Raw genomic sequence first — 25,222 nt, 5'->3', positions numbered from 1 at the left:
TAGCAACTGAACCAGCACCACCACCACCACCACCAAGTTACTTGACACTGTGGAAAGTTAATTTCTTCAGAGCTACAACTTTCTAATCTGTAACAGAAGCAACCCATCTCAGAAGGCTGTCATAGATATAAAATACCAGACAGCAGGCATTCAACTATAGGTCATTATTTTAAATTCGCAATAAAAGAAAAGAACTAAATGGAGGGAAATGGCAAGGGTTTTTAATGCAATGAACTTGCCTCACCTTTTCAGAATTACATAGCAGAACATACCATTGATGTCAGATGGATGTGACTACCACTTTCTAACTTCCAAGACCCAATTTTAAAATAGGGATTTTACAAAGGAATTCAAAATTACACACCACAGGATTAGAATCTGGATTCCATGGTCCAGTTAAAGGAGACCAGAGTCATGTGAAGAAATCCAAAATAATCCCACTGTCTCCTTAAGAAAGACTAACCAACATTTTCAGAACTAAGTCCAAATATACTTTTGTATTCCCCTGGCCACCAGTCCCCATAGGTTATTTACACACAAAGAAACATTATCAGAAGTATCAATACTAAAGTCCCTCATCACCTTAAACCTTTTCTGGAACCACATTCACATAGAGCTATCACTGAACCATTGAAGGAAACTTTTATGATCCAAGGACAACAATAAGTAGAATATGAAAGTATAATTAATTCAGACATCTTCACAACTATCCACTTACTGAATATTCCTAGCACTGCTCTAAGCATGAAAAGACTCTCTTGATCTCCTATTTTCAGAGAAGAAAACTGAAATAGTCAGTGCTGTCGGTATTAAGCTGAAAAGCCAGGACTGAAATTCCAAAGCCCACACTATTAATCACTAAGGTAAACTTACTACATTATGCTTGGGAAACTAAGTATCTCTGCCTCCTGGCAAACTGAAGTTCTCACACCAAGACAGAAAAGCAGAATATGTTTAAAGATTAATGCAATTCTCAATACTGAATGACATGAATGACATGTTATCCACTGTTGTAATGATACTTAGTCTTATTAGCATTCAACTTTTATAGTATTGTTTATGAAAAAGATCATCTCATAAAGCAACCATATATAACAGCTGGAGAAAACTGGTATGCAAAACACCTGGACGAGGGGGCTTCCCTGGTGGCACAGTGGTTAAGTATCTTCCTGCCAATGCAGGGTACACAGGTTCGATCCCTAGCTGGGGAAGATCCCACATGCTGCGGGGCAATGTGCCCATGTGCCACAACTACTGAAGCCTGTGTGCCTAGAGTCTGTGCTCCTCACCAAGACAAGCCACGGCAATGAGAAGCCTGAGCCCCACAAGGAAGAGGAGCCCCTGCTCGCTACAATTAGAGAAAGCCCACATCGAGCAACAAAGACTCACAACCAAAAAACAAAAATCTAAAACAAAAAAAACCACAACCCAGGTGAAGTTCACCATTAACCAGATCTATGTGTCACCGAGCAACAATCAATCTCTCTAGGCTTCCGTTTCCTGAACTTACAGATGAGATTTTTCACCTAGATCTAAGGTCTCTTTCAACTAAAACTTTCAATGCATTTCAACACATTCTCTAGACACTGTTAATGTATTTTCTGAACAAAGACTTTGAAAGGCAGCTTTTAAAAATCTTTAAAATTAAATCATATAGTATATGCTCTTATGTCTATCCTTTTACTCAAACATATCCAAAGCTAACCCGTGTTATTAAAAATCAGGAAATTGACTGGAAAGGGGTGGGTGTGGGGATTCTGATGATGCTGGTAATATTAACATTGTTTTGGGTGCTGGTCACACTTTTATCATATGTGCTTTGTATATTACTATTATTTTGATCTGAAAAAGGTGGTTTTCCCCCAAAGATAACTTATGTGTTCTAACTCCACAACTACGTTTGTGTATATCAGACCTGTGCAACCTTTCTGTTATTAACATATAAATGTTCCTAGCTTCATTTTGTCTACAACTCCTGCTCCCTAATTCCAATTTAGGAGTCTACAGAAGAGGTCATTTACCGATACAGTATTCCTGTAATTCTTTTAAGACTGTCTCCTGAAATTCAGTCTTAACTTTCCTTTGGAACTGAGCTCAACAACCTCTCTTCCTACATACACACACCCTCAGAATTCCCACAGCACTGATCCTCTCCATCATTTTTATCTGTCTCCAACCAGGTAAGTCTTTTAGGGCTGTTTGCAAATATTCTCAATAAATGCTGACAACATACTTACTGAGAAATAAAAAAACATATTCTTTACAAAGGGATGATCTGCAAAGGAATCCCAGATGATTGATGGATAGATCAAAGCCTTTAAAAAATTAAAAAAAGAAATGCACCCCAAACAGCATTACTTGGACAGGCCTTTAATTTTTTTTTTTTTTTTTTTGGCTTTTAATTTTTTTAACTCAGTCAATAACACTTTTCTTGCTCAACACACACCCAGAACCTCATAAGGCTAAGCTACACTGAACTAAAAACTTACATAGCTGTAAAAACAAATTGCTTTTCTACTCATAAAAAATTGTTCAAATTCTAGTTACATTCATTTATAGCAGGAAATTTCACCTTTGTCTTTAAACTAGAAAGGAATAAGTCTAAAAGAAAAGGATAATAATTAATTGATAAACCAGGGGCAAAGTCTTAAAAACAGAACACTCAAAGCTAGTGGTAGTCATGCTATATTAATTTTTTGTACGGTTACTGTCCATTCATCTTTTAGATGAATTATACTACAAACTCTATATAGTTAACTGTCTTAAATGTTCTTCTAAAGAGTTCTGTCTACAGCAGTGGTTCTCAACATTTGACAAAGTATGGAAACATTTGTAGCTGACACAATGGCAGGGACCTGGTCGGGAGGTGGGAGAAGATTGCCGGTGCTACTGGCATCTAGCGCTCTTAGTCAGCGCTAGTGCTGAACATCCTACAACGCACAGGAGAACCACCCACGACAAAGAAGTCATCACCCGTCCTACATGTCAACAGTGCCAAGGCTGAGAAACCATGGTCAACAGAAATTAAAAGACTTCCCGCTAAAGATTTGTAACTAGTTCTATACAGAATAGTCAAGTAAAGATTTGTAACTAGTCCTATACAGAATAGTCAAGTATATAAAATTTAAAATGACAACAGGTACAAAAATCCATTTAAATACCTAAGGGAAATTTATACAATAGTAGTTTTCATAAAACCAATTTGTTAATGCCACATATTTAAATATTCCCTATGAGAATCCTAGAAAATCTTAGCAAAATGCAGTTACAGTACGAAAAAAACTACAGGTACCATACAGGAAGAGAATAAACAAAGGTATGTGAACTGATTTACGGGCATTTTACTTCAGTGAACTTCAAATTTAAAAATATTCTGCATACTGACATGCAAGCAAACCTTTAATTACAGGCAATGCTTAATGTTTAAACAATTAAATTAGGCTGCATTTAAATCTTTTAATCAGTAATAAAAACCAGGTTCAATTATTTTTAAATAATTAAAAGTATACCTACACTTGACAAGTCAGAAGAGCATGGTACAATATAAACACCAGCAAACTTAGATCTAAATCCCAACAGTGCATGTTTGCAGACAAATAATTTAACTTCTCTGAATCTCAATGTTCTCATCTAAGAAATAAAAAATCTCATTCAAGAATCTGTTCTTGAGAATTAGCAGTAATGTATATAAACAGATGGAGCTGCTAGTTCCTTTACAAATGATGGTTGTTAACACCAGTAACAATTTACAGTAAATAACAATATAACCTATGAGTACAGATCATAGCTTTACTCTGTCCTCATAAGCTACAATTCACTTATGTAACTCAACTAAAAAAACACCTATTAAGTGTACTTTAAATCAATTTTCTATTCCTTGCAACTTTGAAATATTACTTAAGCTTACACAGATTTAAATAAATTAATATCTCAGACAAGTGATAGATTGCCAAACACAGTCTCATGGAAAAAAGGCCTACATGGTTTATTTATTTTTAGTAAATAACATATTAGCATGACTCAAAATTCAAAAGGACTCTTTTGATGCCTGTTGCCCCAGACACCCAATTCTCCTACAGAGAAACAATGTTACCAAGTTCTCATTCATCCTTTCACCTATCCAAATACACATACTCCCCTACTTCTGACACTAAGGGTGGCCTCCTCTCACTATTCTGCTTCTACCCTGTACTTTTCACATTTAATTTATCTTGAGGCTGTATTTTAATTAACAACACACTCCAACAGTGGCCATTGACAACTTCTTACCCCCAGATATAAGCTATCTTTACAAAGACACTTAAAAAAGGGGGAGGGGAAATCCTTAAAATCAACCAAGATTCTTAGTAAACACAAAAATATGAAATAAACTTCGGTAAAATGAAGATTTACATAGATGACATGAGGAAATACTTGACTATTACACCAGCCACTCAAATACTGCATTTACATACACAAAAAGGAAACATGTGGACTGTACTTCAATGTACTGAAAATAATCAACAGAATCCACCTATAGAATTGGACTTGTTAAGTATCAATGAAATAAAATATATTGGTGAAAATGAAGCTATTTATTGGTTATATTTTCCAATATTAAATTATCTGACCCTTTCCTAAATGTTCTTTCTGGAAGAAGTTTCATTCCAGATTTATAAAGGCATTGTTCTTAAAAAAATAATTTTCCTGTTTGGATTTTGTTTTCTTCCTCTGAAACACTACATCACTTACTTGAAACAAGGTTTCATCATTGCTTATATATAAAAAGCTGTATTATTCTAACAATATGCATTACTAGAGCAATACAAGATTTCTTTTAAACTTCAAGTACTAAGAACATCATGGTGAAAAGTCACCTCACGTAATGTAGACACTATACAAATTATGAGAGCAGTGACCACTTTTAAGTAATAGGAAATAAAGCATTAAAGTCTTATATTAAGTTTCAGGCTTGTACAACTGTATTAAAGAAGAAATGTTGTAGGCTACTGGCAATAATATTAGCTGCAAACTTTCATTAGGAAGATGTATGTCAAGTATGCTGGAAAATATTTTCTTACTAAAGAAAAATTTAGAATCACTGTCTCACTATGTATCACAGTGCAGGTATTTATGATTCTTTTTCTGCACTATACCACAAAAACACAAAGTCATCCTTCCATTCAGAGTTTTGGCACTTGAACAAATACAGAGGTCAGAGTTCATACACATGCTCTGTAAAACTAATCATTACTTATATACTATTATATTCAATAAATCTGCTAGGATTTGGCATTTTTAAATAATTTTAAAGAATCTTCTCCACGTCTAACTGTAAAGATACACAATCACTTCAGATTCAGTGGCACAAATAAAGTTCAAGTGCTTGCTATCAGACTTGTCAATAACTCATCACATACTTAGAGTGCTGAATTTCACAAATCTTTGAGATCATTAAAGTACCAACGTAAGAGAAAAACACAAATAGCAATAATATATTTGATAATGATAATGTGACATCTTGAAAATAACCATTCAGTATTTTTAATCCTTGTTGAGTCCAAGGAGGAAAAACAAACTAACATTCTTGTTGATTTTGGGTGTGAAAACCTAACTGTAATATACTTTCATAATTTTGAGTCAAATTACCAAAACATTTAAAATACATTAACAAATGTGGCCAATATCAACGAATCTAAAATTTCTACAGGACTCAAGAGTAGCTTGAAACAAAAACATTTTTAATCATTTCAGATATATGTTGGAATAAACCTACTTAATAAGGAAACATAACAATGTATTAATCTGAAATCTCATGTTTTTAAGCAGGACAGTTTTTCAAAAGTAAGAATTAATTATGGGGACATCATAATGAAGTTTCATGGCACAACACAACAGTGTCACAAAGGCATTGTCTTAGGACAGACCCTCTCATCTGTAACTTGTAAACAGTATTTTGAAATAAGCTACTCATACACTCCACATTTTTTCCTAATCCTAGCTAAAAATATTTAAACGTCTTTAATATACCGAACGTGCTTTTACCCAGTCAAAAAGCTTCAGATGTCAATCGAAAAAGAGGCCTAGCATGTCGGAGTAAGTGGAAATGAGAGATAATGGTCTAATACGGAATTAATTTTCTATCTCAGGTGAAAATTCCCTTATCGCCCACTCAAATAAGCTAGTACCCCATTATGTCTTCTCATTTCTCCCAACACCCAACCGAGAGGGATTTAACTCCGAACGTCCTTCTGTCATCAATCACTCCTTCCGTAAGGAAAGGACGGTGGCAGCCAGACCGGCTATAACCCAGAGCACCCTGAAAAGTGTGGGCCTTTGAGCAGCGCGGCTCTCCGGATCCGGTTACCACCTCTCCCCTTCCCCCAACCCACTTCCCGGGTTTTCTCAGGCTCGGCCTGCTACCTCCCCACCCTAGTCACACTTCCAGCTGTTGCCACGGCCGTGGGGCGCTCTCTGGAGCTCACACCGGCCGATACGCGCCCTTTCTCCATCTGCCCCCTAAACCTTATTCCTCCCCAGACCCCCCGCCCGCGAGAGCGTCCACCCCAGGGCCCGGGGAGGAGAGGGGAAGGCGGCGGGAGGAGGGGGACACTGCTGCTTCCCCACAGGCAGAGGGCGGCCGCGAAGCAGGCCAACCGGGGGTTACCAGGGATATTGGGATTGCCGCCGGAAGGGCCCTCCCGCCCTGGGCTGAGGTGAGGGACGTCCGGGAGTTCATCTCTGACCTCCTCGCTCTTCAGCACCTCCTTGAACTCCCGCTTGATTCGCTGCACCGCGATGTTGGCCATGTCTCCGCCCGCAGCTGATTCGTACCCGCCTCCTCCGCCACCGCTACGACCACCGCCGCCGCCGCCACCGCTCCCTCCACCGCCTCCTCCGCCGGCGATTCGCACCCGAGCACACGAACGCTGCCACTGCCAGCCCGACCGCCGCGCTGTCTTCAGTGTGGAATCACCTCCGCGCCCGGCCACCAAAATGGCGCCGGGTCCGCGCGTGCGCACGACGCTGACCCGGCCGGGCGGCGCAGCCGCTCCCGCCGTAGCCCCATACGCCTCAGCCGCGAACCTGCGCCGCGCCGTGCGGCGCGTCTCTGCCTGAGCTGCGGCCGCGTGGCTCCGCCCCGCCGGCGTCTGGCGCCGGGAGGGTGCGGCTTCCGCGCGGGCCGGGGCTTCCCGGGCCTCACGGGTCGTCTCCGGCGCCTCCGCCCCTGTACGAACGTAGGTGGTACGGTGGGGGCTTCCAGACCGTCGCCTCTAACCGAAGGTTCGAGTCCAACCTGACGGGCTCACGCGGCCCCCCTCTGGGCTTGGAGCGTCGCCCTGACTCAGCCAGACCACGGGCTTAATGTATCCGGCTGTGTCTAGGATTCCGAGGCAATCCTCGGAAAACACTGTCCGGGAACTCGGTCTGGCCCATTTTCTCTTGGTTCTGAAAAGCCACCGCGGTTCGTTTTTGTCCTGCAGCCGTTACAGTTCTGTCACTGCAGACATCCCAGGATCTTTCCAGGTACAACAAATCATTAAATTAAGTGTGGTCGTTGTTGTTGAGCCCGGGTCTCAGTGGAGATGCCTGAGATGGGTTTAGAAGCCAGATGTTGATCTTTGGCCTACTTAGATAATTAATAACAAGCCGTGGAATTAAAACCATAGCTTTAAAATTTGAATGTACATCAGGATCCCTTGAGAGCTTAAGAAAAAACAAAAAAGAGTGTAAGGTGGGCCTAATTTGCATTTTTAGCAAGTTCTCAGGTGCGGCTGCTCGTGCTGCTGGTTCAGATTCCACAGTATGAGAACCACTGAACTAAGATATGCGAAAATAGTTTATGTTAAAGGGAAAACTAGAGAAACCTATGCTTCTTGGGGAGGAAGGGCAGCTTTACTTCTGTAAGCCTAGAGTGTACAACAGTGGCTGGTGCTAGTAGGCACTCAATGAATATTGAATGAATAAATGAGTAAACAGTAAATGTTTTAAGCGGGAAGTAAGTTTGAAAGGCAGTTTAAAAGTGATTGCTAGGGCTGCCGGTAATATGGTTTTGATACTAAGGGATGCTTTGAGTAGAAAACATTTTGTAATAAATATTTATTTAGAAGTTTATATTTCATGCACTTCTTTCACCTAACTAATCAGTAAAGCGTCCTGTTGGGAAAATATCACAAATACACCATCTTAGCAAAAATTACTAAAATTGTGGCAGTAAAAAAAAAAAAATAAGCCCCTGGGTATGAGTCATTCAGTGGAGGCACATGGCAAAAAAAGAATTTCCTGAACTGCCGCAGGAACCAAGAGGGGATTTTAAATTCCAGCCCTCTTCCATACCAGCTCTCTCTCAACCTTGATTTCCTCTTCTGCAAAATAAGGAAGCTGGATGAGCTGATCTCTTCCAACTTTTAAGAGTTTAGAATTCTAAAGCATCATCTGGAAACATTGCCCTGAACGGAAGAACTATAAAAACCCTTCCAGCAGAGCCCCCTAGTGGTCCTAAGGCGAACTAACTATACATGTGGGTCATGGCACAATAAAATATGGTATAATGTAGAAGTCTTGCAATGCTATCTGTGTTTGTGCCAGTACATTAAAAATAATTATTTCAATATGTGTAAAAACTTTTTGAATACTTTACCTTTATCACTTCATTCAGTCCCCAATATTCATCTTGGCGCTTCAAAGAAATTAAAACAGTCAAATCACAGGAGAACTAATTAGAAAGGTATGCTAATTTCTCTGGGGAAGAGAAGTTTGGTAATTTTTAAATGCACATAATCACTGGCCCTGAAATTCCACTTTCGCTACATTTTTACAGTCCTTCCTATTTACAGTCCTATTAAAGTCCTTCGTATTTACAGAATTCGAGGCAACTGCCAATTAACTGACATGAGGCAATCCTCAAAATATATTTTAGGGAGAAAAAGAACACTATGCTGAAAGTGATGTGGTATCCTGGATTGGACCCTGGAACCAAAAGGACATAATTAGTGAAATCTGAATAAATTTTGTAATTTAGTTAATAGTGTAACACTGTTAGTTTCTTAGTTTGACATGGTACTATGATTATGTAAGATGCTAATATTAATAGAAGTTAGTAAAGGGTGTACAAGATTCTCTGAAACATTTCTGTAAATCCAAAATTATTCCAAAAGAAAAAGTTTACTTAAAAAATCATTATTGGGACTTTCCTGGTGCTCCCAATACAGGGGGCCCAGGTTCGATCCCTGGTCGGGGAACTATATCACACATGCCTCAACTAAGAGTTCATATGCCACAACTGAATATCTTGCATGCTGCAACTAAGACCCAGCACAGCCAAATAAATAAATAATTACAGTTTTTTAAAAATTAAGATTCTGTCTAGATTATGTATAGTATACCACCATTTATGTGAGGGAAGAAAGGAATATGTTTGTGTATATGCTTGTGAATCCATAAAATATCACTGGAAAAATACCTCAGAAACTGACAGCAGTGGTAATCTCTGAGATAGCAACTTTAGTTCCTTGGGGAAGGCAAAGTGGAAGACTTCATCATGTATGGTGTTGTATATTTTACCCATTCAACACTAAATTTTTAAAAATGAATTTCCATAATGCATGTTATAATCTCTTCACTGTTATAAGTTAGTGCTGATTACTTCATTAAATAATTAAATGAATAAGTATTGAATGCCTGCTGTGTGCCAAGCATGATCTAATAATCCCTGGAGGCATACCAGTGAACAAGATAAAAAAAACCCTCAAATCGTAGGATTTACATTCTAGCAAGGATAAGGAAATACTCACCTCAGAGGATAGTCTGCAGTCACCTGGGAAGAGGGGTCCCTGAGAGGTCTGCGATGCCTGAACTATTATCAAAACTAAGAGATTTATTTTCCTTTTTACTGTGTTGACATATGCACTGATGATGTAAAAGCAGTGTGTGTGTGTGTGTTAGTCACGTCCAACTGTTTGCAACCCCCAGAGGATCTTCCCAACTCAGGAATCAAGCCCTGGTCTGCTGCATTGCAGGCAGACTTCACCGTTTGAGCTACAGGGAAGTCTTTAAAAAAAAAAAAAAAAAAGGTGTATTGGTGCTGTAAAAGCAGTCGTGAGCAAAAAAATCACTGTGCTAGTAGTAATGTTACTAAAGTCATCCACTCACTATTTAAAAACTGTTTCACTTTAGAATGTCTTCACTGAAGCAGTCGGGATTATTAATTATATTAAACTTCAACTTTCAAGTGAAGTCTTGATGTTTTGTATGATACATGGAAAGGGAGTTTCCCTGGTGGCTAAGACAGTGAAAAATCTGCCTACAATGCAAGAGACCTGGGTTTGATCCTTGGATTGGGAAGATCCCCTGGAGAAGGGAATGGGCAACCCACTCCAGTATTCTTACCTGGAGAATTCCATCTACAGAGGAGCCTGGCGGTCTACAGTCCATGGGGTGGCAAGGAGTCGGATACAACTGAGCGACTCTCTCTCACACACACACACAGGAAAAGGATACATAAAGGACTTGTATACCAAAGCTCATGGTAAAGCACTTGTACAAATGGTTGAGCTGCAACCTGGACTTAATCATTTTTTTCATGGAACACCATTTTCACTTAATGATTGAGACAAACAACTTTTCTTAAGAGTTGGCTATTTGGCAGGTGATTTATCAAAAATGAACAACGTAAGCTATCACATCAAGGAAAATAACTGACAGAATTTGTTAAACATGATAAATTCAAGCTTTCAACTGAAAATTAAAGTTTTACAAAACATGCCTGCCACTGTGACTTGATAGCTTCCCAATATGCTTAAAGACCTTTCTGATTAAATTGGGTGATATTGACAAATATGATTACTAGAAATCATACAGTGGAGTATGTCAACATTGGAAGAGCTGCATAAATTAGTGAGGTAATAATTGGTCCAAATACCGATGCATAGTGTTACAAAATCATCATGAGGAAAACATACATTCAAGGATCAAGACAGACTGATGGATTTTAAGGTAACAGTACAAAAAATTCATAACATTTCAGCTAACCTTTGAGAAACTACTATTTGTCTAGATTTAGTGTAGGGTTAATAATATCCACAGTTATCTGAAAAGGTTATTAAAATATTCCTTCCCTTTCCAATCTGCATAAGGCTAGATTTTCTTTATGTACTTCAATCAGAGCAACATGTGCAACATATTGAATGCAAAGGCATATATTAAAATGCAGCTGCGTTCCATTAAGCCAGCATTAAAGAGATTTTGTTTTGGAAAATGGTTATTTTTCACTGAAGTTATACTATTTATATAAGCATATAATGGATTTTATTATAGTTATTTATTAGTGAATATTTCAGTAATTTGTTACTTTTAATTTCTAACACAATGCTCTTTAACCCATGTAAACAAATGCTTTTTGGAATCCTCAATATATTCTTTAAGAGTATAATGGAGTACATTTGAGCATACTGTACTACCTCCCAGGTGTCACAGTTGGTAAAGAATCCACCTGCCAATACAGGAGACCCAAGAGACACTGGTTTGATCCCTGGGTCAGGAAGATCCCCTGGAGTAGGAAATGGCAAGCCACTACAGTGTTCTTGCCTGGAGAACTCTGCGATCAGAGAAGCCTGGTGGGCTACAGTCCATGGGGTCACAAGGAGTTAGACACGACTGAGCACACACCACTTGGTACCTGGGGCCTGCAACTGTTTAAATGTGCTGCTTAAGCATGAGATTTAGATCTAAAAAGTTCTCCACTTTCAGAATATATAATGTATATAAACATTATTTATTTGAAGTTTGTGAAATTGGTTTTAGATGGATGGAGGAAAGTTCATCTGCTAACTCTCTGTTGCCTCTAACAGAACAATGTGTTTTGATATGTTGATTCACATAAAAAGAAATGTGGCAAGGCATAATCGTGCTTTACTGACCGTTAATAATACTCCCCTACATTGGAAACAGGTAAGTCTTCCTTTTTGTAGTGCCTACTAGTTACTATGACTGCTCTACAGATTCAAATATCCTGTTCTATATGTAGAGGAATTTTTTTTTTTTCCTACAGCCCTTTCCTGACCTTGTGTTTTGCCAGTTTTTTGAGACTTTTTTTCCTCTGTCTCTCACCACTGCCTATTCTATCCAAGCCTCTCACTTAACTCTCCTTTTGAAACATCCAGTCATAATTCTAAGGTCAGTTTGCATTTTTTTTTCCCTCTTTCACTGAGTCCTACCCTTCCCATCTTGTTAGCTCCTCTCCCCTACCCACCCCAGCTGGGATGAGGAACTCTAGCAGCAAGAGTAGAAACCAACATTCAGATCCACAGTTGAACTGCTGAACTCAGCTCCAGGCCAGTGGACACCACAGTATTGATTGTAATGCACACTCTATTATTTCAAAGATAGAGAATAGATCAGAACCCCCACCATTGTGGCTTTCAGAATATCTGTAGCATGGCGGGGAAAGCTTGTTTCAATAGCACAGAATAATGTTTCCTTGCCTTAAATTACCTTTTCTTCCTGTTGGACACAGAGGCTGTTTAGGTGGGAGCTTTTTTAGGAAAGGACCTCATAATTCCACTCTGTCCAAGGAGTATGCAACTACAGCTGGGACATGGCTATAAGACCTTCATATTTCACAGTCAAGATACCAGCCACCTTTCCGGTAGACTGCCCTCTGCTGATCATCCCAATTATTTTTGCTGAGTTCGTGAATTCCTTTCTGCCCTCTAAACCAGAGTCCTCTCTTTTAGACCCTAGAATCACTGGGGCTTCAGTGAAAGATCCCAATCCTCCAGAGGCCACTCTTCAAATTCCTTTTTTTTAGTTGTCTCAAAGACCATGAACTAGTCAACATGGGACTTCCTGCTAACTAAAATCCACAACTAACTTCTACCTACCTAGCCCCTCGATTGTCAATTACCTATCATTCATTTAGAATACAGATTTTGACAAATCATATAAGCCTCATTAAATTGGCCAGATATTCTTTGTTTGCTCCTCCAAATCCGCTCTCCAGTGTTCTCTGCCCTGTGCACCTAGATGCTGGAAGTATGAGCTGCCAAGGAGTTCACTACATGTACAAAGCTTTCTTACTTTCTGGATTCCAGTTGAACGCAGCCAGTGGGATGCTCTGGCAGGAGATGAGGCCAAGGGTTAACAATGCTACCTTTCCCTCCCAAAGGCCACGATTTCAATAGCTCTTTCCTTCAGCTGCAGCTACAGCTACTGCTATAGTTCCTTCAAGATTCCAGGAATTATGGGCTCCTATCCTTTCAAGCCTGGAGGCACCAAGAGCTCCCTGCTGTTGTTAGCCTTTGCTAGCTTCCTTTAACCTTTGTAAACAGTCTCTTCAACAAATTCTTCTCTTTAACCACTGACTTCCTGCCGGGACCCTGTCTGATAGGCCAAGGTACAACCATAATTCCCTCCTCTCCTGAATGTGGTTGCTATTTAGAAAAATTACCAATCAATCTCTCCTACTCTACAGTCTCTAAATCAGGATTATTTCAAGGAACTCAAAGTTACAGTTCTCCCCACTAAGGTGAAACTCTGAAGGGTCAGCTGAGGCATTGCCCTATGAGCAACAGATCAGTATCTTTCCCTTAATTGGTGCTCCCTGGAATGGAGATTCACACCCGCTTTCCCCTCTCTATAGCTGAGCATTCAGCTGTACTATCCCTAAGAAGTGACTCCTTTCCAGGGTTAACAATTCAGCCTCTATCCAGAGGCTTGGGGAAGCATATGCAAAAGAATTCCCCCGTGGGTCCTGAAGTTAGCAAGCCCCATGACTTAGACACACTAAAGAAACATAAGGAAAATCATGATTTAAAGTATCAGAAGGCATGTTTATTATATAAACATCTCAGCAAAAGCACTGTGCTCAGTAAAAACTACATTTTACTCTCTTTAAAATGATTTTGATGTATTAGCCAGTAGTATGAATTCTTATCCACTTTGGCCCAGTCGCTTCATTCATTCTGGGGCTATTGGTAGTTCTCCTCTGATCTTCCCCAGTAACATATTGGACACTTTCAGAGATGGGGGATTCATCTTTTGGTGTCATATCTTTTGGGCCTTTTGTACAATTCGTGACAGTCTTATGGCAAGTATACTGGGGTGGTTTGCTTTCCCTCCTCCAGTGGATCATGTTTTGTCAGAGCTCTGCCGTGACCCATCAGTATTGGGTGGCCCTGCACGGCGTGGCTCACAGCTTCATTGAATTACACAAGCTCCTTCACCACAACAAGGCAGTGATCCATGAAGGGGTTTTGCAGTCAGCATGTCAGCAAATCTGGAAGGCCTAGTAGTGGCCACAGGACTAGAAAAGGTCGATCCTCATCCCAATCCCCAAGAAGGGTAGTACTAAACAATGTGCTAACCATCAGAAAATTACACTCTTCTCCCGTGTTAGTAAGGTCATGTTTAAAATCTTGCATGCTAGGCTTCAGCATTATGCGAACCAAAAACTTCCAGATATCCAAACTGGGTTTAGAAAAGGAAGAGAAACTAGAGATCAAATTGCCAACATTTGCTGGATTACAGAGAAAACAAGGAAGTTTCAGAAAAACATCTATCTCTTTTCATCGACTATGCTAAAGCCTTTGTGTGGATCATGACAAACTGTTTCCACAGCTCTTAGAGAGAAAGGAATACCAGACCATCTTACCTGTCTTCTGAGAAACCTGCATATGGGTCAAGAAGCTACAGTTAGAACCCTGTATGGAACAAGTGATTGGTTCAAGATCAAGAAAGGAGTATGGCAGGGCTGTCTGCTGTCACCCTGTTTATATAACCTATATCTGAGCACATTGTGAGAAATGCTGGGCTAGATGAGTTACAAACTGGAATCAAGATATGCAGATGATACCACTCTAATGGCAGAAAGTGAAGAGGAACTAAAGAGCCTCCTGATGAAAGTAAAAGAGAGTGAAAAAGCTGGCTTAAAACTCAACATTCAAAAAACGAAGATCACTTCACGGCAAATAGATGGAGAAACAATGGAAACTGTGAGAGACTTTATTTTCTTGGTCTCCAAAATTGCTGCAGATGGTGACTGCAGCCATGAAATTAAAAGAGGTTTGCTCCTTGGAAGAAAAGCTGTGACCAATCTAGACAGCATATTAAAAAACAGATATCACTTTGCTGACAAAGGCCCACCTAGTTAAAGCTATGGTTTTTTTCTGTAGTCATGTATGGATGTAAGAGTTGGACCATAAAGAAAACTGAGCGCAGAAGAATTGATGCTTTTGAACTGTGATGTTGGAGAATACTCTTGGAGAGTCCCTTGGACTGCAGGGAGGTCAAACCAGTCCATCCTAAAGGAAATCAGTCCTGAATGTTCATTGGAAGGACTGATGCTGAAGCTGAAACTCCAATACTTTGGCCACCTGATGTGAAGAACTGACTCATTGGAAAAAGCCTGATGCTAGGAAAAATTGAAGGTGGGAGGAGAAGGGAACAACAGAGGATGAGATGGTTGGATAGCATCACTGACTCAATGGACATGAGTTTGAGCAAGCTCCAGGAGTTAGTGATGGACAGGGAAGCCTGGCATCCCGCAGTCCATGGGGTCGCAAAGAGTCAGACACAACTGAGTGACTGTAAACTGAACTGACTACACCAATTAGAGTTTCAAATATGTCTAGATTAGTGTGTGGACTAAGCACATTCACTGCTGAATGGAATTATTTTTTAAAAACATAAAGGCTTTTTTGATATTTTAATATGTATTAATTTGGCTGCTCTAGTTGCAGCATGTTGGATCTTCTATCTTCATTGAGGCATGTGAACTCCTAGTTGCAACATGTAGGATCTGGCTCCTTGACCAAGGATCCAACCTGATCCAGGAGCACTGAATCTTAGCCACTGGACCACCACAGGAGTCCCCACAATGCCTGGATAATTAGAGTTTTAGATTTCTGCCATTATATAAAATTAAGTACCGAGGTGTTCTATAAAGGCTCTCATTAGACTTCTTTGCAACACTTCATTACAACTTTTTTTTGTTTGTTTTGAAATTGTGGTAAAAAAAAAATAAACATAAAATTTACTATTACTCATTTTTTAAGTGTACTTTTCAGTGGCATTAAATACATTCACATTGTTGTGTAACTATCACCACCATCCATCTCTGAAACTTTTTCATCATCCCAAGTTGAAACTCTTATGTCCATTAACAAATGACTCTCCATTCCTCCCTCTTTTCAGCCTCCAGAAACCATTATTACACTTTTTGTATCTATGAATTTGACTATTCTAGTGACCTCATGTAAGTAGCGTCAGACAGTATTTGTCGTTTTGTGTCTGTCTCATGTCACTTAACAATATTTTCAAAGTTCATCCACATTGTAGCATGTTACCAGACTTTCCTTCCTTTTCAAAACTGAATAAGATTCCGTTGTACATATATGCCACACTCAGTTTATTTGTTTTTCATCTAAGGACAGCTGGATTTTTTTTCTCATCTTTTAGCTACTGTGAATAATGCTGCTATGAACATGGGTCTACAAATTCTCTTTGAGACTCTGCTTCAGTTCTTTTGAATATATACCCAGAAGTGAAACTGGTGGATCATTTGATAATTCTGTTTAATTTTTTTGAGGAACCATCATACCATCATCCACAGTGGTTGCACCATCTTACATTTCCACCAGCAATGCATCAGGGTTCCGGCTTGTCTACATCTTTGTCAACACTTTATTACTTTGTTTTTTTTTTTAAACAATAGCTATCCTAATGGGTGTGAGGTGATGTGATATTGTGGTTTTGATATGCATTTCCCTAGTGATTAATGATGTCAAGCATCTTTTCATGTGTGTATTGGCATTTGTATATCTTGTTTAGAGAAGTAAGTATCTATTCATGTCCTTTGCTCATTTTTGAATCAAGTTGTTTGTTTTGTTGTTGAGTTGTTGGAGATTTAAAAAAAAAAAAAATATATATATATATATATTCTCAATATTAATCCCTTATTCAGATAGATGATTTGCAAGTATTTTCTCCTATTTTGTGTGTTAACTTTTCTCTAACTTGATAGTGTCCTTTGATGCAAAAAAATATTACATTTTGATGAAGTCCAATTATTTTGTCACTGATGCTTTTGGTGTCATATCTAAAAAATCATTGTCAAACCCATTGTCATAAGATTTTCCCCTATATTTTCTTCCAAGGCTTTTACAGTTTTAGCTGTTTTATAGTTTTAGTTGTTAAGCTGTCTTTGATCCACTTTTAGTTAATTTTGCATTTGGTGTAAGAGTCCTACTACATTCTTTTGCAAGTGGATATCTAGTTTTCCCAGCATTATTTGTTGAAGAGACTATCCTTTCTCTCTTGAAGGGTCTTAGCCTTGTCAGAATCACTTGACAGTATATTTGAGGAATCATCTCAAGCTTTTAACCATAGAAGGTTATTCTTATCTTTCTTTCCAGGCAGAATTTTAAATTTGAATAAATGCCACTATAATTATCAACATTTATGGATGTTCAAGCAACTATGATGCAAGAGATCAAATTAAATGCAAGGGATACATGGAGAAAAAAGATATGGGCTCTGGTTATGAAACTACCAATTTATTGGGGGAGATAGAATATCTCATTAAAAAATGACCACAAATATAGGATAGCACATGCTAATTTAAAAATAAATAGCACAGAGATTACATGTCTTGAGAGTTCAGAGCTTGTGGTTTTAGGGATGGATTTTAAGCATTAAAATATCAGTAGGTGCAGAAATATTCACAGCAGTTTTATTCATATTGGGCTTCCCAAGTGGCGCAATGGTGAAGAACCCACCTGCCAATGCAGGAGATGCAAGAGACGCAGGTTGGATCAATCCCTGGGGTGGAGAAGATCCCCTCGAGTAGGAAATAGAAACCCAGTCCAGGATTCTTACCTGGAAAATTCCATGGACAGAGGAGCCTGGCGGGCTTCAGTCTGTGGGATCACAAAGAGTCAGACAACTAAGCAACTAAGCACATTATCTATATCAGCAAAAAGAATGGAAGTTATGCAAATGTCCATCAGCTGATGAATGGATAAGCCATATGTGATCATATTGAATAATGAAATATTATTCAGCAGTCAAAAGAAAGTGGTGATTGCCACATGGATGAACCTTAAAAACATTATGCTAAGTGGAAGAAACCAGCCACAAAGGACCACATATTGTGTTACTCCATTTTTATAAACTGTCAAGAATAAGGAAATCCATACAAACAGAAAGTAAATTACTGGTTTCCTAGGTCTGGACTGAAAGGAGGCAAGGGAGGAGAGAGGAATGGAAAGTGACTGCTAATGGGCATAGAATTTGTTTTGGGGCTGATGAGAGTATTTTGAAACTGATTATGATGGTAATTATGCAACTCTGTAAATGGTTGAATTGTATGGTATGCAAGTTGTATTCCAATTAAGATGTTAATTTAAAAATAGCCTCACCAATCCCATCTGTCCAGGTAAAAATGTGAATTTTATCATATGTGAACTACATGTCAACAAAGCAGTTATTACAAATGGAAGAAAAGAGGACTTCCCTGGCAGTCCAATGGTTAAGACTCTGGTCTTCCAATACAGGGGGCACAGGTTCAATCCCTCGTTGGGGAACTAAGATCCTGCACAGTGAGGCAAAAAAATTAAAAAGAAAACATACCAAAGATTCCAATCAGTAATCCAGAAAGAACTATAGTCTGGGCCAGATGACCTGTTTCTCTTAGGTTTATAGAATCCTATCTGAAGCAATGCAAAAGTATGAATTTTTAATATCTGAGACAGTGGGCAATTATTGAATGTTTTTGTTTAAGGTAATGATACACTAATGTGTTTTAGAAACACTGATACTGGTGGCTCTCATTAGGCTGGACTGGAATGGAGAGGGACTGGAAGAATAAAACCTGCTGAGGTAGCTGTTAAAATATTCTAGAATAGTAGTTTCCAAATGCTGACCAACAGTGTCAGCATCACCTAGGAATTTGTTAGAAAGGCAAATTCTTGGTTCCCACCTCAGAGCTAGAATCAAAAACTCTACATTAGGGTCCAACAGTTTGTGTTTTAATACATCCTCTTGGAGATTCTGATACAGGAAAATATTTAAGAATATTTCTGCTCTAGGAGAAAAGTAATGGGCATCTGAGAGACAGTGGTAAAGATGTACATGAAGAAACGCTTGTAATATATAGGTAATGTATTTCTCGTCAACTATTTGAAAATAAAGGCAAGAGGAAGGAAAGAAGCACAGAAGATTCACAGATTTTCTCTGTTGTCATTAACAAATATAGGGAGGAGAGGTAGAGGTGCTAGTATAGGAAGAAGACAATGAATTCAAATATTTACATTCTGAGCTGATTTACGGAGTGGACACTGTTAATTGCCTGTCCAAATTCGGTTCTCTCACTGTTGGTCTTTTTTTTTCACTGTTGGTCTTTATATGGACTGGAACCTGGTGGTCTGGAGTCGACAATGAGAAAGTGAAAGAAGGAAAGAGGCTACTATTCCCCAGGTTACACAGCCAGCCTTCACGCTCCAGGGAATTAGCCAGAAATAGCGAGCGAGAGAGAGAGAGAGAGAAAGGAATATACGGGGACCCAAGCTCTGATGGAGCAAAGGTGTTTTATTCAACATGGTGTGGGCATGTATACTGTCTAACAAGGTAGTTATTCTCAGCAAAGATAAAGATTAAAATTCCAGACTTACAAAACATAAAGTGATCCATATGAAAGAGAGAGAGTTGTAAACAATCACTTTTACCATATGGTTCATAAGAAGGAAGAGGGTACTTATCACCGTATTGGTTTTGAAAAACTAACGAAGGAAATGCGTGGATTCCTCAGCCCCAGGAGAGGCTTGCCTCTCCTCTTAATTCCGGAATATTCAGGAATTAATAAGGAACAGAGGATTCATGACAGATCCAAAACAGCACACAGGAAGCCTCCTGTTAAATGCTTCCTGACACCTCACCTGCCCCATTTCCTTCTTAGCTAAGCCCCTTTTTGTGCAAGTGTTCGTCCTCCATGTGGCCATGTACGTCAGGGAGTATGCACACCTCCCTAACCTAACAGGTGACTGTTGGCTGATAGTAGTTACAGTTGTAATAATTAGGTTAGGCATGAGCGTGTTCTATAATTCTGGCCAGTGAGCAATGAGGGGAGATCTGCTGGGGTTCTGAGACGGAAGAAGGAGCTTTCTTTAAAAGGACATAAATCAGGGTCATTCCTTTGTTTCCTGCCTCTAGGTTAGCTGATCCACACAGTCAAAGGTTTTGGCATAGTCAATAAAGCAGAAATAGATGTTTTTCTGGAACTCTCTTGCTTTTTCGATGATCCAGCAGATGTTGGCAATTTGATCTCTGGTTCCTCTGCCTTTTCTAAAACCAGCTTGAACATCTGTAAGTTCACGGTTCACATATTGCTAAAGCCCGGCTTGGAGAATTTTGAGCATTACTTTACTAGCGCGTGAGATAAGTGCAATTGTGCGGTAGTTTGAGCATTCTTTGGCATTGCCTTTCCTTGGGATTGGAATGAAAATTAGTCTTTTCCAGTCCTGTGCCCACTGCTGAGTTTTCCAAATTTGCTGATATGCTGAGTGCAGCACTCTCACAGCATCATCTTTCAGGATTTGAAGTAGCTCAACTGGAATTCCATCACCTCCACTAGCTTTGTTCATAGGGATGCTTCCTAAGGCCCACCTGACTTCACATTCCAGGATGTCTGGCTCTAGGTAAGTGATCACATCATTGTGATTTTCTGGGTCATGAAGATCTTTTTTGTACTATTCTTCTGTGTATTCTTGCCACCTCTTCTTAATATCTTCTGCTTCTGTTAGGGTTAGGGTTAGGGTGTGAAAAATTCTGAAAGAGATGGGAATACCAGACCACCTGACCTGCCTCTTGTGAAACCTGTATGCAGGTCAGGAAGCAACAGTTAGAATTGGACATGGAACAACAGGCTGGTTCCAAATAGGAAAAGGAGTACGTCAAGGCTGTATAATGTCACCCTGCTTATTTAACTTATATGCAGACTACATCACGCTGGGCTGGAAGAAGCACATGCTGGAATCAAGATTGCCGGGAGAAATATCAATAACCTCAGATATGCAGATGACACCACCCTTATGGCAGAAAGTGAAGAAGAACTAAAGAGCCTTTTGATGAAAGTGAAAAAGGAGAGTGAAAAGTTGGCTTAAAGCTCAACATTCAGAAAACAAAGATCATGGCATCCGGTCCCATCACTTCATGGCAAATAGATGAAGAAACAGTGGAAACAGTGGCTGACTTTAATTTTTTGGGCTCCAAATCACTGCAGATGGTGACTGCAGCCATGAAATTAAAAGATGCTTACTCCTTGGAAGAAAATTTATGACCAGCTAGACAGCATATTAAAAAGTAGAGACATTACTTTGTCAACAAAGGTCCATCTAGTCAAGCCTATGGTTTTTCCAGTAGTCGTGTGTGGATGTGAGAGTTGGACTATGAAGAAAGCTGCTTTTTGAACTCTGTGGGAGAAGGTGAGGGTGGGATGTTTCAAAGGAACAGCATGTATACTATCTATGGTGAAACAGATCACCAACCCAGGTGGGATGCATGAGACAAGTGCTCCGGCCTGGTGCACTGGGAAGACCCAGAGGAATCGGGTGGAGAAGGAGGTAGGAGGGGGGGATCGGGATGGGGAATACGTGTAAATCTATGGCTGATTCATATCAATGTATGACAAAACCCACTGAAATGTTGTGAAGTAATTAGCCTCCAACTAATAAAAAATAAAAATAAATAAAAAGAAAGCTGCTGCTGCTGCTGCTAAGTCGCTTCAGTCGTGTCCAATTCTGTGTGACCCCATAGACGGTAGCCCACGAGGCTCTGTCCACAGGATTCTCCAGGCAAGAATACTGGAGTGGGTTGCCATTTCCTTCTCCCTAAAGAAAGCTGAGCACCAAAGAGTTGATGCTTTTGAACTGTGGTGTTGGAGAAGACTCTTGAGAGTCCCTTGGACTGCAAGGAGATCCAACCAGCCCATCCTAAAGGAGATCAGTCCTGGGTGTTCATTGGAAGGACTGATGCTGAAGCTGAAACTCCAATACTTTGACCATCTGATGTGAAAAGCTGACTCATTTGAAAAGACCCTGATGCTGGGGAAGATTGAGGACAGGAGGAGAAGGGGACAACAGAGGATGAGATGGTTAGATGTCATCACCAACTCAATGGACATGGGTTTGGGTAGACTCCAGCAGTTGGTGATGGACAGGGAGGCCTGGCCTGCTGCAGTTCATGGGGGGTTGCAAAGAGTTGGACATGACTGAGCAACTGAACTGAACTGAACTGAGGTTAGCTGAACTGAAACTGCTACAGCCATCTCCTTACTGTAAGGGTACTATTTAACAGTGTTCTGATAGTTCTAGACAGTTCAAAGTTCCAGGGAATAGAAGGAACATTTTGAGAATTTACTTGGTGTCAGACATGCTCAGGTACTTTACACATATGATTATGTTATTAGAATGTAAGTTAACTTTTACTCTCATAATAACTTCATTTTGCAGATGAGGAAACTGAAAGATGGCAAATTAACGTGCCCAACACAAAGTTAAATACTAGGAAATGAAAAAGGATTCCCACAGGTCTTTGACTCCAGAACTTACACCCTTAACATCATTGCTCAACTTACAATGATCAGAAAACAGGGGACAAGATTGTAATTATTTGTAGATACTATGACTGTTAACAAAAGAAAAATATTAATGAAAGTTTTTTAGAAATATTGAATTCAGTATGTATAAGAAATTAACTAGTATAAATCTCAACCAAGTAGAACTGGAAGATCAGAATGGGGAACTCTCATGCCCTGTAGTGATAGCAGAGCCCAGTAGGAAGAAGAAAGACTCTTTTTCCTGGTAAGGACTCAGCCAATGAAAGGCTAAGAACTCTTTGTTTATTATAGCCCTACCAACTCCTTTTTCAACCTATAAACTTGTTCTCCTTCCCTTGCCATGAGGAGGACTGTTCGTGGTTGCAGACCCCAAATTGCAATAATATTCTAATCCCAAATAAACCCATCATTGCTGAAGAGATATCTGGCAGTCTGTTTGTTTTAGGTCAATGTTTTGGTGGCCCGTACAGGGACCAGAGAAGACCCTGGAAGACTCTGGAGCTGATAGCAAACAAGTGCAGAACCTACAAACTGAGCCCATTGTCACTCACTACTTTCCTCACCAACCCTGAAGTTTGGAGGTGCATCTTTCTCCTGGATCCAAGCTCACATCCTGGTTGCATGTTGAAGCTCTTCAGGTTTCTAAGGTTTTTTCTTCCAGGGTAAGTCTTGAATCTGTATTCGAGTATTTGTTTGGCACTTCATTCTGATTTTTTGATCAAACTGTTTGAATTAAAACTAGCTGAAATCTCACTTGGCTCATTCCTTTGGAAATAGAAGCTGCTTCATGGAAATTGTACCAGGTTTTTCAGCTGGAAACTGGCTTTAAAAAGCCTTTCACCTGGCTCCTCCAGGACCAAGCTCTTTCCTTAGAATTGATTGTGATTAACTTGCAAGCAGTTTGAATTAGCTGTTTGAACAGTAAAATCTTTGAACTGTTTAAAATCATTTTTTTTAAACTCTAGAGAAAAACTTCTTAAGAATTGATATCCCAGTTATCTAAATATTTTGAGGGTGCTCCCCCCAACAGGGTTCCAGTTGATTTTGTTTAAAATAATGGTCCTTGCTCATGCGCCTTCTAACTAAATGGGCTATCTTGGCCAAAGGCAATTTGGAATACCAGTGGCCATTATGGGGAGTTTTTGAAATTCTCAAACTTAATTTCCTTAAAGCCAGATTTAATTACAATAGCTCAAAAATTTCCAGACCTGAGTGGAAGGCTTATTTCATTTGGTATTTTGGGGCTTCCCAACACTATCAGGAGTCTCCCGAAAATTTGCGCTTTAAATAAAACTTTAAAATGAACTGAGGCAAACAGTTAAAGATAAAATGGCTCCCAAAGCTTCAGGCTCTTCCTTAACGTTTTTTGCCTCAGGCTCTGCCTCCAGCGCCGTCTGGTCTCTCTCCCTCTGCTCCTTGTGGCTGGACTCTCCCGCTGGCGCCATCTTCCTTTCTAGGAAGCTACTTCCTTTCTGTGAGGGGAGGCACACTGACTGAAACCGCCCACCCTGGCCAGGCACCAGAGTAACTATTTACATGAGTGTTTTAACGACAGGAGGTCCTGGTAAGGAACGTGGAACTAATAAGCCACCACCAACTGGAAGAATTCGGGAAAGGTCAAAAGGTGACACCACATGTCCAACCACCTCCCAGAATCATCCTCGCTGGCATCCACCTTAGCTGAGCAGTGCATGCACCACGAGGAAGGACTCTGAGTCAGAATGATTGGCCAAAGACAACCCAGAAACTAATCCCACCACCATAAAACCCAAGACTGTGAGCCATGTGGCCGAGCAGTTCTCCTGGGTTCCCTTACCCTCCTGCTCTCCACCCAGACACCCCTTCCCAATAAACCCCTTTGTCAGCACATGTGTCTCCTTGAACAATTCATTTCTGAGTATGAGACAAGAGCCCACTTTTGGGCCCTGGAAGGGGTCCCCCTTCCTGCAACAAGTGGTGATTCTGGTGGGATTCTTCTTCACTGTGACTGATATCCTGACCAATTAGGGTACTTATTGACCAGCTTGCCCACTGATGAACCAGACCCAGTGGCTGCAACTGGGACCCTTTTGTCCATGGTCTCCTCTTGACGTGGACAACTGTCCAGAGTGCCCCAACCGGCTAAGGAATAAGAGACTTTATTGACCTCTCTCCGCTTCCCTCTCTCTTTCCTCTCCTTCAGTTCAGTTCAGTTCAGTCGCTCAGTTGTGTCCGACTCTTTGCGACCCTATGGACTGCAGCACACCAGGTCTCCCTGTCCATCACCAACTCCCGGAGTTTACTCCAGCTCGTGTCCATTGAGTCGGTGATGCCATTCAACCATCTCATCCTCTGTCGTCCCCTTCTCCTCCTGCCTTCAATCTTTCCCAGCATCAGGGTCTTTTCAAATGAGTCAGCTCTTTGCATCACGTGGCCAAAATATTGGAGTTTCAGCTTCAACATCAGTCCTTCCAATGAACATTCAGGATTGATTTCCTTTAGGATGTACTGGTTGGATCTCCTTGCAGCCCAAGGGACTCTCAGTCTTCTCCAACACCACAGTTCAAAAACATCAATTCTTCGGTGCTCAGCTTTCTTTATAGTCCAACTTTCACATACATACATGACTACTGGAAAAACCATAGCCTTGACTAA

The 25,222-nt window shown here is 40.1% G+C and overlaps 1 protein-coding gene and 1 long non-coding RNA gene across 4 annotated transcripts in view; one reads left to right on the top strand and one right to left on the bottom strand.

Moving 5' to 3' along the window:
* UBE2K (ubiquitin conjugating enzyme E2 K) overlaps window positions 1–6,882 on the bottom strand; it is a 71,540-nt gene extending 64,658 nt beyond the window's left edge. The window contains exons 1-2 of one of the 2 annotated variants that reach the window (XM_061164593.1): window positions 6,726–6,874; window positions 3,514–3,630 (exon numbers count right to left, since the gene is read on the bottom strand). In XM_061164593.1, the coding sequence (XP_061020576.1) occupies window positions 3,514–3,630; window positions 6,726–6,788 (180 nt within the window). In that variant the 5' untranslated portion in view covers window positions 6,789–6,874. Of the gene's footprint in view, window positions 1–3,513; window positions 3,631–6,725 lie in introns of both variants that reach the window. The other variant, XM_061164594.1, reaches the window with a different exon arrangement.
* A 248-nt stretch (window positions 6,883–7,130) lies between these two features.
* Window positions 7,131–24,804, top strand: LOC133071794 (uncharacterized). Of its 2 annotated transcripts, none has more exons than XR_009696537.1 (3): window positions 7,131–7,506; window positions 20,969–23,250; window positions 24,144–24,804. It is a non-coding gene; the product is annotated as an uncharacterized LOC133071794 (long non-coding RNA). The 2 variants fall into 2 exon arrangements; XR_009696538.1 differs by lacking the exon at window positions 7,131–7,506 and adding an exon at window positions 11,935–20,669.
* Window positions 24,805–25,222: the final 418 nt, after the last annotated feature.

This window comes from Dama dama, chromosome 17 (genome assembly GCF_033118175.1).
Source record: "Dama dama isolate Ldn47 chromosome 17, ASM3311817v1, whole genome shotgun sequence".
NCBI lineage: Eukaryota > Metazoa > Chordata > Mammalia > Artiodactyla > Cervidae > Dama > Dama dama.
Note: the sequence above shows the minus strand (reverse complement) of the source record. Positions and strands in the feature narration are given on the sequence as shown.